Source organism: Pongo pygmaeus, chromosome 16, assembly GCF_028885625.2.
Source record: "Pongo pygmaeus isolate AG05252 chromosome 16, NHGRI_mPonPyg2-v2.0_pri, whole genome shotgun sequence".
In the NCBI taxonomy this organism is placed as follows: Eukaryota; Metazoa; Chordata; class Mammalia; order Primates; family Hominidae; genus Pongo; species Pongo pygmaeus.
Genome location: NC_072389.2, coordinates 47869537 through 47886982, shown reverse-complemented (window position 1 = coordinate 47886982; position 17446 = coordinate 47869537). Strand labels below are relative to the sequence as shown.

Genomic DNA, 17446 nt, shown 5'->3' with positions numbered 1-17446 from the left:
TCTTTTTGCTTAGTCTTGCTTTGGCTATGTGGGCTCTTTTTTGGTTCCATAAGAATTTTAGGACTGTCTTTTCTAGTTCTGTGAAGAATGATGGTGGTATTTTGATGGGGATTGCATTGAATTTGTAGACGGCTTTAGGCAGTATGGCCATTTTCACAGTACTGATTCTACCCATCCATGAGCATGAGACATGTTTCCATTTGTCTGTGTTTCAACAGTGCTTTGTAGTTCTTCTTGTAGAGGTCTTTCACCTCCTTAGTTAAGTATATTCCTAAGTATTTTATTTTTTTTGCAGCTATTGCAAAAAATGTTGAGTTCCTGATTTGATTCTCGGCTTGCTTGCTGTTGGTGTATAGCAGGGCTACTGATTTATGTACATTAATTTTGTACCTTGAAACTTCGCTGAATTCATTTACCAGTTCCAGGAGCTCTTTGGATAAGTCTTTAGGGTTTTCTAGGTATACAATCATGTTGTCAGCGAACAGCAACAGTTTGACTTCCTCTTTACTGATCTGGATGCCCTTTATTTCTTTCTCTTGTCTTATTACTCTGGCTAGGACTTATCGTTACTATTATTACAGTATATCTTTTTCCATCCTTTTACTTTCAACCTGTGTCTGTGGTTCTAAGGTGTGTTTCTTATAGACAGCATATAGTTGGGTCTCGCTTTTATGCAATCTGAAAATTTGTACCTTATGCAATTCACACTTAATGTATTTAATAATTATTGATGTGCTCAGAACCATCCATGTCTGATTTTTCTTTTTTCTATGTCTCATATCTCCTTTGTTCCTCTGTTCTTCCTCCACTGCCTTTAACTGTTAGGTATTTTTATTAATATGTACCATTTTAATTTCTGTTGTTTTTTCTGCCCAGAGGAGGCAGAAGAAATGTTGATTTTTAAAATTATATTTTTGAGCTATTTTCTTAGTAGTTGCTCTACAGATTACAATACATATCTTTATTTATGATCTACTTCAAAATAATACCAACTTAACTCCTGTAAAATGTAGAAACTCTACTTAAATATATCTCCTTTCACTTCCCTTGTGCTGTTATTTTCATATACGACGATGTACAAAAATGTATTGTTATAATTGTGGTTTTATGTAATCTTATTCTTTTATTGACATTAGGAGAAGAAATGAGAAAGAATGTAGGTTTTTTAATATTTACTCACACATTTACCATTCCCAGATATCTCATTGTCTCCTATAGATTTAACATACTTTCTAATATCACTTTCTTTCAGCCTAGAAGATTTCATTTAGTTTTCTTGTCAGGTAAGTCTGCTGGCAATAAATTCTACTTTTTTTTTTTCCAATCTGGGGATGTTCTTATTGCCAGTTTTTTATATTATCTCAGCCCCCTGACTTCTAGGGTTCAATGGTTCTGATGAGAAGTCAGTCATTCATCATGTAATTGTTCTCCTGTATGAGTCACTTTTCTCTACCTGTTTTTAAGATTTTCTCTTTGTCTTTCAACAGTTTAAATATGATATGTCTAGGTGTCGGTCTCTTTGTGTTTATTTTACTTGGAGTCCTTTGAGCTTCTTAGATCTATAAATGATTTTCAACAAATTTAGGGAGTTTTTGGTCATTGTTTTATTTTGGGTGTGGTGCTTCTCACTTTGTTACATTCCTTTAATCTATTTTCAGACCACAGAAAGGATTTTGTCCAGCTTTATAGTTGCTTTTGGGGATATGACTTGACCTCCTCATTCCATCATAATGGAAGTGAATCTTCTAATATTTCATTTTAATGCTTATTTTCTTTTCAACCTTTTGTTTTAAATGTCCATACTGATCACATAGACGTGAAAGTGTTTTAAAATGTTAAAAATAAATACAAACAGAAGATATTTTGATTACTCTTTATAAAATGCTTCTACCCATTCTAGGTGTATAGCTTAATGGATTGTGTGTAAATCTGGTTTATAATATTAGGTTCTATCAGAGCACCTATAAACGTGAGAGTAGGAGGAAAGGAAAAGAAACAGGGCCAGGGGCGATGATGGCTCACATCTGTAATCCCAGCACTTAGGCAGGCCAAGCCAGGTGGATCATTTGAGGTCAGGAGTTTGAGACCAGTCTGGCCAACATGGTGAAACCCCGTCTTTACTAAAAATACAAAAAAAAATTAGCCGGGCGTGGTGGCGCATCCTGTAATCCCAGCTATTTGGGAGGCTGAGGCAGGAGAATTGCTTGAGCCTGGGGGGCAGAGGTTGAGGTGACTGAGATCGTGCCACTGCACTCCAATCTGGGCAACAGAGTGAGACCCTGTCTCAAAAACAAACAAACAAAAAAAGAAATAGGAAGGAAGACAAGAAAGTGGTTTAAAGGTACAAGGAGAGGAATAAATCTCACCAAACGTAAGGGGTTACCAACCTGCGTGTAGTGGATCGTGAAAATGGCGTGGGATCTGCTGCTGGCCTCATGAACATGGGTGGCTGCTGTGATTCTGTGTATGTAAGGAAAAACTGTTAGGACGAGGATTGTTTACACATGGTGGATTCTTAAGGATCCATAGGGAATACAAGAAATGTTAGTGCTGAGGTTCACAGATGAGAATCATAAAACACACATATTTAGTCCAGTATCATGAAGAGAATAGTCCAAAGAGGGCAGAAGCAGCACTCCAGGTGCTGATATCTGAGCATAAAACAGAGTGTAGCTTCATACTAAACTACACTGAAACTTTTTTTTTTTAAGCAATAGAAGCAAAAATTCGAGTGAAAAGGGAAATGAAGACTAGAGCGTCATCAACCTGGAAGAACATGCCCAAGATAGACCCATTTTATTTTATTTTATTCTTTCACTTTATTTTATTCTTGGAGTCATTTTAGTAAGACAAGTGGATGTAGAGAGCTTGCTAGAGAAGATATCTCAAAGACAGAGAATGTAAGTTTTCATTAAACACAGAATATTAATTCTATAGTGTCAGAAAGATTTTGGAAATGAGATCTTAAATCACATCAATATCATGCTTAAGCCAGGTGGAATTCACGATCTCCCTTAGAAATCCATTACAGTGTTAACCCTTAAAGTCAGGAGAGGTTTTCCTTTATCTAAGAGCATCTCACTGAGCTGTGTTCTCAGAGGATCTGGAGAATTGAAGAAAAGGGCCAAAATCTAGAGGCTAGTCTCATGATTCAAGCCTGACACTGAAAAATCACAGAGCTCAGGGTATCCTAAAGACCAGAAGCAAGTGTCTCCAAGAGAGTTCCATGAAGCTCAGGAGAATGTTAAATTTAAATTTCTTCCTTTATGTTCAATTAACTTGGTCCTGCTATTAACAGGATAAATAGAAGGTTCTAAAGATCTTTTTACCCCAGAAAAAAAAAGCCTTTTTTAGGGACATTTACTTGTAATATTCTAGGTATTTCATAGTAACTTACAACATGGAATGTTATTACAATTTACAATAGCTTTCAGGGGAATCTACAGCACCTAGTTATTCATAGCAGATTCAAAACAGTCTTTTGAGGGGCTACCTTATAAGTATGCAAAACTAGAAAAAAATGTTTTTCTGAAACTTTTACACTATATTCATCTTTATATCTATCAAACCTGAGGAGAGGACAACGCAGGTAAGAATCCTTTCTTCCAAATTTAGAAGCTCTAAACAAAGTATAGAGTAACTTCCTTGGGCTTACTGCCTAATATTATTATGTCCAGAACAGATTCCAGCTTCATTACTAGTGAGAAGAGACTAAATCTTAGTCACCACCCCTTACCCTGGGAACATTACTGTTCTGGGAAGAGCCTCCTGGTTGTGAACATCTCTACACACAGAGACAATTTTAAGTGTCATTATACACTCCCCAAAGGGAAATGGGAACACAGGACAGGAGTGTGATGATAAAAGAATGATAGAAACAAACAAACCTGTTACCTGTTTGCAATTCCCTCCTCCAAGAGTTGGATTACTTGCTTATAATTGGTAACTACATGTTGAGATAAACCTATCGGATTTGTGAAACAGAAAAAAGAAATTAAATGAAATTTTTGGTAAACTTTAACCTTTTCTTGTAAGTCTTTATCATTCCTATTTCATATTATTTAATAGATAAAAATGAGGGAATCTGGCCAAATTCATTCAGATCATAAATTAAATCAAGAAATATTTATTGGAAACCTCTTGTCAGGTATATGATAGGCTCTAGGAATATAGGTCTCTGCCCTCACAGAGATTATGGTCTATAAGTCATATAGACCATATGCTAACAACAACTATAATTCCTTACAATTCTGCCATATAGGTTATAAGAACTGTTCTCATTTGGCCCTCACGAAGTCCCTGAGGTAGGCCAGTGTTGTTTTCCCCACAAGGTGGCAGACTCGGTTTGGCATACAAAATACAAAGTACACTCATCTCTGTCCTCCCACAGTTTACAATCATGATAAGTTACACTATACAAGACAATATGGCCAAGTGCTACAGGAGTGGGAAAGATGATACATGATGAGGAGATCAGCGGCGTGGTCAGGGCAGGCTCCATAGAAGAAGTGAGACTTAAATTTAGCCACTATAGAATGAGGAGGCTTTAGATAGGTGAAGAGGAGCCTACGGGCATGAAAGTAAATCTTCATGGCTGGTTACTGACCAAGTCCCAAAGGCCTTCCCAACTGTTCTAGAGAATCCCTGTATTAGAGATTCAAAAACAAAGTAACTTCATGGGCTTATTGCTAAATACAATTACACCAAAAATAACAAAGTAACATAAATGAAACCAAAAAAAATAATGGTCAATAGAAAGCAATCCAAGAAAGACCCAGATACTGAAGCTACCAGGCCGACTTAAATTAACTCTGAAGGCTGGGCACTGTGATTCATGCCTGTAATCCCAGCACTTTGGGAGGCTGAGGCGGGCGGGCCTGAGGTCAGGAGTTTGAGACCAGCCTGGCGAACATGGAGAAACCCTGTCTCTGCCAAAAATGAAAAATTAGCTGGGCTTGTTGGCGCATGCCTGTAATCCCAGCTACTCGGGAGGCTGAGACAGAAGAATCCCTTGAACCCAGGAGGCAGAGGCTATGGAGAGTCGAGATCACGCCATTGCACTCTAGCCTCAGTAACAAGAGCGAAACTCCATCTCAAAAAAAAAAAAAAAAAAAAAGGCCAGGCTCGGTGGCTCACGCCTGTAATCCCAGTATCCCAGTACTTTGGGAGCCCAAGGCAGGTGGATCATGAGGTCAGGAGTTCCAAGACCAGCCTGGCCAACATGGTGAAACCTCACCTCGACTAAAAATACAAAAAATTAGCTGGACGTGGCGGCGGGAGGCTATAGTCCAAGCTATTCGGGAGGCTGGGGCAGGAGAATCACTTGGACCTAGGAGGCAGAGGTTGTAGTGAGCTGAGATCTCACCATTGCACTCCAGCCTAGGCGATAAGAGCAAAACTTCATTTCAAAAAAAAAAAGTAACTCTGCTTACTATTTTCAAGGAGTTGAAAGACAAGATTGTAAACTTGAAAACTATAATGAAATAATAAAATGGATATCTGAGAAATAATACTCTAAGTGAAAATAAAAACTCAATATAAAGTTTAATAGCAGGTTAGACATAGCTGAAGAAAGAATGAGTGAGCAGGAAGATAGATCAGAAACATACTCAAAATTAAGCACAGAGAGACAAAAGATTAAAAATATGGAGGCAGCCGGGTGCAGTGGCTCAAGCCTGTAATCCCAACACTTTGGGAGGCCGAGGCGGGTGGATCACGAGATCAGGAGTTCAAGACCAGCCTGACCAACATGGTGAAACCCCGTCTCTAATGAGAACACAAAAATCAGCCGGGTGTGGTGGCGCGCGACTGTAATCCCAGCTACTAGGGAGGCTAAGGCAGGAGAATCGTTTGAACCCGGGAGGTGGAGGTTGCAGTGAGCCGAGATTGCTCCATTGCACTCCAGCCTGGGCGACAGAGCGAGGCTCCATCTCAAAGAAAAAAAAAGTGGAGGCTAGGTGTGGTAGTGCACACCTGTAATCTCAGCTACTTGGGAGGCTGAGGCAGGAGGATCCCTTGAGCCCAGGAGTTCAAAACCAGTCTGGGCAACATTAGCAAGACTTCATGTCTAATTAATTAATTAATTATAGAAGAAATGGTGAGACTCACAGAGTATACAGGGAATAGGCCTAACATACCTGTAATTAGAGTCCTGAAAGAATGGGGTAGAAGGAATATTATAAGAGGTAATGGTAGTGGAGGGAAGGGGGGAAAAAAAGGAAAGGTAATGGCCAGGAACTTCCCAAAACTGATAAAAAGATACAAAAGCACAATTCAAAAATCCCAGCATGATTTTTAAAAAACCTAAATCTACCCATACGTAGATTATAATAAACTGTTCAAAGACAAAAGGAAAAATATTGAAAAAATTAGACTAAGAGATGACTTCTCAGCAAAAACAGTGGAAAGCAGAAGAGAATGGTATAATTTTTAACGACTAAAAGAAAATAACCATCAATTTAAAATTCTGTACTCAGTGAACTTTACCTTCAAGAATAAGAAGAGCAGGCCAGGTGTGGGGGCTCATGCCTGTAATCCCAGCACTTTGGGAGGCCAAGGCCGGTGGATTACTTTAGGTCAGGAGTTCAAGATCAGCCTGTCCAACATGGTGAAACCCCATCTCAGTAAGTACTAAGATTACAAAAATTAGCTGGGCATGGTAGCAGGTGCCTGTAATCCCAGCTGCTCGGGAAGCAGAGGCAGGAGAATTGCTCAAACCCAGGAGGTGGAGGTTGCAGTGAGCCGAGATCGCGCCACTGCACTCTAACCTGGGTGACAGAGCAAGACTCCATCTCAAACAAACAAACAAAAAGCCAAAAGAGAACTTGTCAATAGCAGATCTACACTAGAGGGAAAACAAGATTATTCTTGAAGTAGAAGGAAGTCAGAGATAAAAGGTAGGATATTCTTTAAAAATTAAGAGCCATAAAAATGGCATTTAAGTCAAGAAGGGACAAACTAAGTTCAAGTCTTATAAAGTTTATTGTCTGGGAAGAAGCAGAACAACCAGTAAATATTAGACTTTGATAAGTCAATGGTCTATGTTGTAATCTCTGGAGTAACCACCAAAATAGTAAGACAATGTGTAAATAATAAGCTAGTGGAGAAGGAATATGGAATAATTTTTTAAAGTTATCAAACCAAAAGACAAAGTAAAGAAAAAGGAACATAAAACAGGAAAAGTAAAGAGAAAACACAAAATAACAGATTTAAACCCAAATAAAATTAGTGGTTACATTAAATATAAGCAGACCACATTATCAAATTAAAAGACCAAAACTGTGATGAAACAAAGGTAAAACAAAGCAAAAGGAAAATTTTTTAAAATAACACATCTGAAACATACACAGAAAACTGAAAGTAAAAGTAGAAAAGAAGATAAAAATACAAACACTAACCCAAAGAAAGCTAGTTTAGTTAATGCCTGACAAAGTAGACTTTAAAGTAAAAGCATTACTAGAGATAAAGAAAAATCCTTCACAATGAAAAAAGTGTTCAATGAACCAGGAAGTTTTAACAATTCTAACTTTGTATGCATGTAATAATAAAGCCTCAAAATATATAAAACAAAAATTGGCAGATTAAAAGGAGAAAAAGGCATCCATACTCATAGTAGGAAAGTTTAACTTGCCTTTCTTAGTATCTGTTAAAACAAGTGGAAAAATAAAATCAATAGGGGTACAGAAGATTTGAACAAGTATCAAACCTGATAAATAGTAATATATAAACACTATGCCCAACAATTGCATAATACACATTCTCTTCAGGCACACATGGAAAATTTACAAAAACTGGCCAATGTGCTAGGCTACAAATCAAACTGTGCTATATATATTTGAAACTTTTTCATTATTATTATATCTGTTATGATGATCTGTGACCAGTAATCTTTGATGTTACTATTATAATTGTGTCGGTACACCAAGAACTGTATAGAAAAGCGAACTTAATTGATAAATGTATATGTTCTGACTGCTCCACCAACCAACCTTTCCCCTACCTTTCTCCCTCTACTCAGGCCTCCCTATTCCCTGAGACACAACAATATTGAAATTAGCCTAATTAATAACCCTACAATGGCCTTTAAGTGTCCAAGTGAAAGAGTCTCTCATTTTAAATCAGAAGCTAGAAACGCTGAAGTTTAGCAAGGAAGGCATGTTGAAAGCCAAGAAAGGCTGAAAGCCAGGCCTCTTGCGCCCAACAGTTGGCCAGGCTGTGAATGCAAAGGAAAAGTTCTTGAAGGAAATTAAAAGTGCTACTCTGTGAACACATGAATGATAAAAAAACAAAACAGCCTTCTTGCTGATTATGAAGAAAGTTTTTACAGTATGGTTAGAAGATCAAACCATCAAAACATTCTCCTAAGCCAGAGACTAATCCAGAGCAAAGTCCTGATTCCCTTCAATGCTATGAAGTCCGAGAGAAGTGAGGAAGCTGCAGAAGAAAAGTTGGAGCTGGCAGAGGTTGGTTCATGAGGTTTAAGGAAAGAAGCTTCTCAGTAACACTTAAGTGCAAGGTAAAGCAAGCAAGTGCTGACGGAGAAGCTGTAATAAGTTATCCAAAAGATATAGCTAAAGCTAAGATAATGAAGGTAGCTACAACAGAATTTCAATGTAGACAAATCAGGCTTCTATTGGAAAAAGGTGTCATCTAGGATTTTTATAGCTAGAAAGCAGCAGCCAATGTCTGGTTTCAAAGCTTCAAAGGACAGGCTGATTCTCCTGTTAGGGGCTAATGTAGCTGGTGACTTTATTTATTATTATTATTATTATTATTATTATTATTATTATTATTATTATTGAGACGGAGTTTCACTCTTGTTCACCAGGCTAGAGTGCAGTGGCACAATCTCGGCTCACTGCAACCTCTGCCTTCCGGGTTCAAGTGATTCTCCTGCCTTAGCCTCCCGAGTAGCTGGAATTACAGGCACATGCCACCATGTCTGGCTAATTTTTGTATTTTTAGTAGATATGGGGGTTTCACCATGTTAGCCAGGCTGGTCTCGAACTCCTGACCTCAGGTGATCCACTCATCTCAACCTCCCAAAGTGCTGGGATTACAGGCATGAGCCACCATGACTTTAAATTGAAGCCATTATCACTCTGAAAATCCTAAGGCCAGGCTGGGCGTGGTGGCTCACAGCTGTAATCCCAGAACTTTGGGAGGCCAAGGCAGGTGAATCTCTTGAGCCCACAAGTTCAAGACCAGCCTGGGCAACATGGTGAAACCATGTCTCCACAAAATACACAAAAAATTAGCCAGGTATGGTAGCGCATGGGTGGGAAAATGAATCACATGAGCCTGGGAAGTTGAGGCTGAAGTGAGCTGTGATCATGCCACTGCACTCCAGACTGGGTGACAGAGCAATACCCTCCCTCTCTCAAAAAAAAAAAAAAAATCCTAGGACCCTTAAGAATCACGTTAAATCTACTCTGCCTGTGCCCTATAAATGGAACCATAAAGCCTGGATGACAGCATATCTGCTTACAGTAAACCCACTGTTGAGAACTACTGCTCAGAAAAAAAGATTATTTTCAAAATATTACTGCTCATTGACAGTGTGCCTGGTCACCCAAGGTCTCTGATGGAGACATACAAGAAGGCTAATGTTGTTTTCATGCTTGCTAACATAACATCTGTTCTATGGCCCATGGACCAAGGAATCATTTCAGCTTTGAAGTCTGATAATTTAAGAAATACATTTCATAAAGCTATAGTTGTCATAGTGATTCCTCTGATGGATCTGGGCAAAGTCTACTGAAAACTTTCCAGAAAGAATTCACCATTTTAGATGGCATTAAGGACATTCATGACTCATGAGAGGAGCTCAAAATATCAACATTGAGGGGTTTGGAATAAGTTGGTTCTAACCCTCATGAATGACTTTAAGGGGTTCAAGACTTTGGTAGAGGAAGTAATTCCAGAGTGGTGGAACTATCAAGATAAGTAGAATGAGAAGTGGAGCATGAAGATGTGACTGAATTGCCACAATCTCAGGATCAAATTTGAATGGATGATGAGTTGCTTCTTATGGATGAGCAGAGAAAGTGGTTTCTTGAGATGGAATCTACTCCTGGTGAAGATGCTGTGTGAAATGACAAAAAAATGAAACAGAGTATTACATAAACTTAGTTGATAAAGGAGTGTCAGGATTTAAGAGGATTGACTCCAACTCTGAAATAAGTTCTATTGTGAGTAAAATGCTATCAAACAGCATTTCACACTACAGAAAAATTTTTCATGAAAGGAAGAGTCAATTGACGTAACAAACTCCACAAGTTGTTTTAAGAAATTGCCATAGCCATCCCAACCTTCAGCAATCACTATCCTGATCAGTCAGCAGCCATCATCATTAAGGAAAAATCCTGCACCAGCAAAGAGATTATGATTCACTGAAGGCTCAGGTAACCACTAGCATTTTTTAGCAATAAAGTATTTTTAAACTAAGGTATGTACATTTTTTTTTTTTAGACGGAGTCTCACTCTGTCACCCAGGCTGGAGTGCAGTGGCGTGATCTTGGCTCACTGCAATCTCCGCCTCCCAGGTTCACGCCATTCTCCTGCCTCAGCCTCCCGAATAGCTGGGACTACAGGTGCCCGCCACCACGCCCGGCTAATTTTTTGTATTTTTAGTAGAGACGGGGTTTCACAATGTTAGCCAGGATGGTCTCAATCTCCTGACCTTGTGATCTGCCTGCCTCGGCCTCCCAAAGTGCTGGGATTACAGACGTGAGCCACCGTGCCCGGCCAAGTATGTACATTTTTAATACATACTGCTACTTCGTACTTAATAAAATATAGCATAAATATAACTTTTATATGCACTGGGAAACCAAAAATTTGTGTTTTTATTTTGATTTTTGCTTTATTGTGATACTCACTTTATTGTGGTGGTCTGGAATCAAACTTGCAATATATCCAAAGCATGTCTGTATACATGTTGTTTTAGGTGAAATTATGTGGAGCATGTTCTCTGAACTCAATACTATTAAACTAGATACCTATAACAAAAATACAACTAGAAAATCCCTGAGTGTTAAAAAATAAAGAAACACACTTCTAAATCCATGAGTCAAAAGAAATCATATTGGAAATTATACATATTGTAAACTGATTAATGATGAAAATACTACACATTAAAACTGGGGCAATACAGCTAAAGTCATGCTTACAAGGAAATCTATAGCTATAAATAAATATACTAGAAAAGAGGAGGCCAAGGCAGGCGGATCACAAGGTCAGGAGTTTGACATCTTGGCCAACATGGTGAAACCCCACCTCTACTAAAAATACAAAAATTAGCTGGGTGTGGTGGCACACATCTGTAGTCCCAGCTACTCGGGAGGCTGAGGCAGGAGAATCGCTTGAACCCAGGAGGTGGAGGTTGCAGTGACCCAAGATCGTGCCACTCCAGCCTGGGCGACAGAGCGAGACTCTGTTTTAAAAAAAAAAAACAAAACGAGGGGCCGGGCACAGTGGCTCACGTCTGTAATCCCAGCACTTTGGGAGGCCAAGGCAGGTGGATCACCTGAGGTCAGGAGTTCGAGACCAGCCTGACCAATATGGTGAAACCCCATCTCTACTAAAAATACAAAAATTAGCCAGGCATGGTGGTGCATGCCTGTAATCCCACCTACTCAGAAGGCTGAGGCAGCAGAATTGCTTGAACTTGGGAGGCGGAGGTTGCAGTGAGCCGAGATCCCACCACTGCACTCCACTCTGGGTGACAGAGCAAGACTCCGTCTCAAAAAAACAAAACCAAAAACAATAAAAGGGTAACTTTGATAAAGTAATTTTATATCTGTTGAATCTAGTAAAGATGATTTAGGGCTTGTAATTAAGATATTGCTTTCATTTTTTCTAGTAATTCATCCTTATTTTATTTTATAAATGTATTAGTATACCAAAGATTGGAATTAAAAAAATTAAAAAAAAAAAACTGGTTCTTCTAGCCTGGGCAACATAACAAGACTCCATCTCTAAAAGAAAAAATAAAAAACAATTAGCTGGGCATGATGGCACATGTTTGTAGTATCAGCTACTTGGGAGGCTGAGGTAGGAGGACTGCCTGAGTCCAGGAGTTTGAGGCTGCAGTGAGTAACGATTGTGCCACTGCACTCCAACCTGGATGACAGTGTGAGACTCTGATCCAAAAACAAAAACACCACCACAAAAAAAAATGGTCCTTCACCACAGTTTGAGAAGCATATAGAATATCTATTAAAAACAATCACTATTGCAAATATATTACTTAATGGTAAAACAGTGAAGCTTTCCTCTGAGAACAAGACTGTCACCACTTTAATTTACTATTGTACTAGAGGTCCTAGTTTATGCAGAAAGGCAAGAAAAAAAGGCACAAGAACTAAATGGTTGGGGTTGGGGGAAAACTCCTGTGACTTATAGATTGAGTACATAGGAAATACAGAATTTTTCTCAAGTTCCAACTACCTACCTCTTGGTTTGCACCTGTGCCTTTATATTAAAATAAAGGCCACAGTAAAAATACAATACTGTCTTTATCTCACTTAGTTATCAGTTTAGATCCTATAACCACTGGCCTCTTATGTGTGCTTTGGGCAGGCCCTTGTGCATTTCAGATTTCAACTTAATCTCTCATCTAATTAATAAACTTTTTAATGGAAAGGCTACTCCTTTCCTTTCTTTGGATTTAGGTAGCTATGAAGGTCCATCTCACAATTCTGAACTGGAACTGCAAGTTCTTTAAGGGCTTATATTTTCATATTTCCCATGGCACCTGGAATAGTATAGGCATCTTGTACGTACTCAATAAATTTCTGTAGAATTGGTTTCATGCCAGAAACCACTTTAAAGTCATATTCACAGAATGGATGAGCCTTAAGACAGATGGACAGGCAGATAGATAAGATACATATATCAATAAAGAAAGAAAACATTTTTTAAAAAATGTTTACTAAGATTTCATCTTAGGGTGATGATGGGAATAACATAGTTCACTGTGACTACTCAGGGTCCTAGCTTCCAAGGCTGGTTCTATACTATTTCAGCTCATGGCTCCTTCATTAAGAAATGTCGGCCCGGCGCAGTGGCTCATGCCTGTAATCTCAGCACTTTGGGAGGCCGAAGCGGGTAGATCACCTAGGTCAGGAGTTCAACACCAGCCTGACCAAGATGGAAGAAACCCCATCTCTACTAAAAATAAAAAATTAGCCAGGTGTGGTGGCTCATGCCTGTAATCCCAGCTACTCGGGAGGCTGAGGCAGGAGAATCACTTGAACCTGGGAGGTGGAGGTTGTGATGAGCCAAGATTGTGCCATTGCACTCCAGCCTGGGCAGTAAGTGCAAAACCCTGTCTCAAAAAAAAAAAGAAAAGAAAAGAAAAGAAATGTCCACCTGTGAATTGAACAATGAGGACACTTGGACACAGGAAGGGGAACATCACACACCAGGGCCTGTTGAGGGGGGAGGGGGGAAGGAAAGCATTAAGCAATATACCCTATGTAAATGAAGAGTTAGTGGGTGCAGCACACCAACATGGCACACGTATACATATGTAACAAAACTGCATGTTGTGCACATGTACCCTAGAACTTAAAGTATAATTAAAAAAAAAAACAAAGCGAAATGTCCACCTGTATTTGTAATGGTTTAAGAAAGTCCAGAGTGGCTTCAAGAAACTTGTAACACAGAATCTAAGAGATTTTTTACTGGTTTAGAATGTAGTATTTCCTACCTCCCTCCCCTCAAGGGTTCACTCCATAAAGGTATCCAAAAGCATCCTGAACTTTGCACCATGAACCCTGAGATTTGAGTCCTGATCCTGTCATTGACATTGGACATATGACCCAAGCTGTATGACCTTGTAAGAGTCATATTTTTTGAGTTGCAGGTACTATACCAATCAAATCATCTAGGATCCTAGGTCTCCTTCCAGGTTCTTGATATACAGGATTCTGTTCCATTCCTCTCTTCCAGTACAATGCAAGTTTCCCAGTTTCAATTCTGTCCCAACTCTAGCTGTGTGACTTTGGGAACAACCCTGAACTTTCTACAGATTTCATTGTTTTCTGTATAATGCGGATATCTGAACTATGTCTGAGGTCTCCTCTGGTTACTCCTCCCACACATACACACACAGACTTTTTTTTTTTTTTTTGAGACGGAGTCTTGCTCTTTCGCCAGGCTGGAGTGCAGTGGTGCGACCTTGGCTCACTGCAACCTCCACCTCCAGGTTCAAGCGATTCTCCTGCCTCAGCCTCGCGAGTAGCTGGGACCACAGGTGCGCACCACATGCCCGGCTAATTTTTTTGACTTTTTAGTAGAGACAGGGTTTCACCATGTTGGCCAGGATGCTCTCAATCTCCTGACCTCATGATCTGCCCGCCTCAGCCTCCCAAAGTGCTGGGATTACAGGCGTGAGCCACTGCACCCGGCCCACACACAGACTTTTAAGATGAGAAGTTAGATACCGCTGCATCAACTCATGGTCTGCCTTGAAAGTATTGCTTTACACAGATATGTATACCCACAGAGTTTTACAGAGCAAACTTAAACTGGTTCCTAGCAAAGAAAATGGTGTTTTTTTTGTTGTTTCTAGGCTGCCATTTATGATTAAACATTTGGGAAAAGACACAGGTAGCAGAATCAGTCACTGGCATACCTACTGTATCATCCATTTGCCATGCCCTGACCAGAGAAAAGATCGGCTCTTGATGGTTCATGTCCCGCTCCTTATCAGGAGTTAAATTAGCATACTACAGCCAGACACGCTGGCTCACATCTATAATCCTAGCACTTTAGGAAGCTGAGGTGGGAAGATCACTTGAGGCCAGGAGTTCAAGACCAGCTTGGGCAACACGGTAAGATCCCATCTCTACAGCAAATTTAAAAATCCGCTGCCTAGAAGCATGCCTGTAGCCCTAGCTACCTGGGAGACTGGGGCGGAAGGATCACTTGAGCCCAGGAGTTCAGGTTGCAGTGAGCTATGATTGCATCACTGCATTCCAGCTTGAGTGACAGAATAAGACCTTGTGGCTAAAAAAATAAAAATAAAAAATAAACTAGCATACTGCTATAGGAACATAAAATGTATATATTACTTTTTTTTTTTTTTTGAGATGGCGTCTCACTCTGTCGCACAGGCTGAAGTGCAGTTGTGCAATCTCGACTCATTGCAACCTCTGCCTCCCCGGTTTAAGCAATTATCCTGCCTCAGCCTCCCGAGTAGCTGGGATTACAGGTACGTGCCACCACACCCAGCTAATCTTTTATATTTTTAGTAGAGACAAGGTTTCACCATGTTGGCAGGCTGGTCTCAAACTCCTGACCTCCAGCAAATTCACCCACCTCAGCCTCCCAAAGCATTGGAATTACAGGCGTAAGCCACTGCGCCTGGGCCATATATTACTTTTTATAAGTGGCCTGGAAGGGTAAAAACTTCGCCTATAAAAGAACCCAACTGTTGCTACTTAATAGCAGGACTTACCTTAATGATATAAGACAGATGGTACCAAGCACCAAACATCAGTACTTGGTTAGGAAACACATCAAATCCTACCCCATGTCTGATGTCTGACTTCGGCCTATCTCTCCTACCTACTGACTACCACCACCAATGGAAGAGAAAGGGGACTGGTTTACCAGGGAACCAGTAGAGGCCATGCCATATCAGGCGCCTGCAGACCCCACCACATTCCCTACAGTTTTCCCTCTCATTCACCATGCTTTAGCCACACTGGCCCCTTGAAAACACCAAGCCTTCTCCCAGGGCTCTAGTCCATTCCACTCCCTCTTCCTGAAACACTTCTCACCTTGTTACATCATTCTTCACATGACTATACTCCTTTCAGGTCTCAGCTTAAATGTTTCCTCCTCAGAGAAGCTCTTCCTGATCACCCCATACAGGTGGGCCACCAACACTTTCCAATGTTCTTTGCCACTGACATCCATTTATTTATTAACCTTTATCACTACTTGTAATTGTTTGTTTCCTGACTCACACCCACTAGACTGTAAGCTTGCCTGAGGGCAGGACCATATCTTCTCTATTTATCAATACATATTCAGTGTCTAGTACAGTAGCTGGCACAAAATAAGTGTTCATTGCACCTATGTTCAATGAATTAGTGAACATTAGGAGAGCTTCCCAGGCTTCAGTTTGGTTTCAGATCTCCAGGACCACAGTAGCTCACCTTGTACATAGGGCCCCATCTCTGGATGCTCCCTGACCCGCAGGGTATAGGACTTTTTTTGACCAGATTGCTTCAACAGATCCCGCACCCGTTCATTATAGATTTCTAGAAAACTAGAGATAAGCAGAAAAAGGCAACATAATTATATTTTGAAAAAAAGTAGAAACAACACTGAGCTAAAAATCAGGAGGTCTTAGTTCTTGTTCCAGCTCCACTTCTGACACTCTAAGGCACTGATCAAGCCAAGGTTCCCCCTTGATTCTCTTTCCATACATATACAATAGAGTTTTTTGTATTTTTTATTTTTGAGACAGAGTCTCGCTCTGTCTCACAGGCTGGAGTGCAGTGGCACAATCTCGGCTCACTGCAACCTCCGCCTCCCAGATTCACTGCACCCGGGCACAGAGGTTGTTTCTTGAGTGAATTTCAAACATGACCCTTGAGCTCTATTGCTCTGTGAAGGCATCTCAAGGGCTACTAGACAGCCAGGGTAAGTTGGGCCACAGAAGGAAAGACCTGCTTGTTAAGTCTATGGGTAGGAAATTAAGTTTTCTACAACCAAGGGCCTAAGTATCTTTCTCAGCTCTTGTACTGCAAGATATTTCTTCTGTGGCTTTTCTCCATCCCTGTGGTGACTCTGGAAGCAAAGAGACGACAGCTGAACATGGTAGAATTTGGAGTGGAAGGAGAACTACTATAGGTCCCAGAGCTTGGTAGGTTCTTACCTTACTTTTATCCTACAGGAGGAAGGCAGTGAGGCACAGTCTTTCTCCCTGACGAAGAGACCCTGCACAAACCAGAGGGTTGGGGTTTCATTGTAGGAACTGTACAGAGACCTACTTTGAGAGGATCCAGCCAAAAGATAGTCTATACCTCACATATCCGTGGTGTCAACCCAACAGAGGCCTGGAGAACAGAAGAAAGGAAAGCATTATTGTTTACTCAAGATGATGCTCTCCCCCACAGAATACCCAGGAACCATCCTCAGCATGGGGGATGAGTGCATGGACTCCTTGTGCTAGCCTCTTCACTTCAGGCAGTTTCACTGGGGAATACAGAAGACTTTTATGTGCCAGTGCTCCGAGAGACACTCATGGGAGAAATGTACCAAATGAGAGGCATATGTATCTCCATAAGAAGGAAAAGAGGAGAAGCCAGCAAACCCAGATATCTGCTTTTATGCAATGAAGATAACATTATTCTTGGATAAAAACACTTTACCAATGTTCCTCCTAGATCCCCTATAACTCCAATCCTTACAGGGGGACTAGAGT

The 17446-nt window shown here is 40.3% G+C and overlaps 1 protein-coding gene across 10 annotated transcripts in view; it reads right to left on the bottom strand.

Moving 5' to 3' along the window:
- STARD9 (StAR related lipid transfer domain containing 9) overlaps positions 1-17446 on the bottom strand; it is a 151442-nt gene that overhangs the window by 72080 nt on the left and 61916 nt on the right. For all 10 annotated transcript variants that reach the window (XM_063652147.1, XM_063652149.1, XM_054452108.2 and 7 more), the window contains 5 exons: positions 17046-17078; positions 16898-16959; positions 16173-16285; positions 3895-3964; positions 2388-2460 (listed from right to left, as the gene is read on the bottom strand). In XM_063652147.1, the coding sequence (XP_063508217.1) occupies positions 2388-2460; positions 3895-3964; positions 16173-16285; positions 16898-16959; positions 17046-17078 (351 nt within the window). The remainder of the gene's footprint in view (positions 1-2387; positions 2461-3894; positions 3965-16172; positions 16286-16897; positions 16960-17045; positions 17079-17446) is intronic.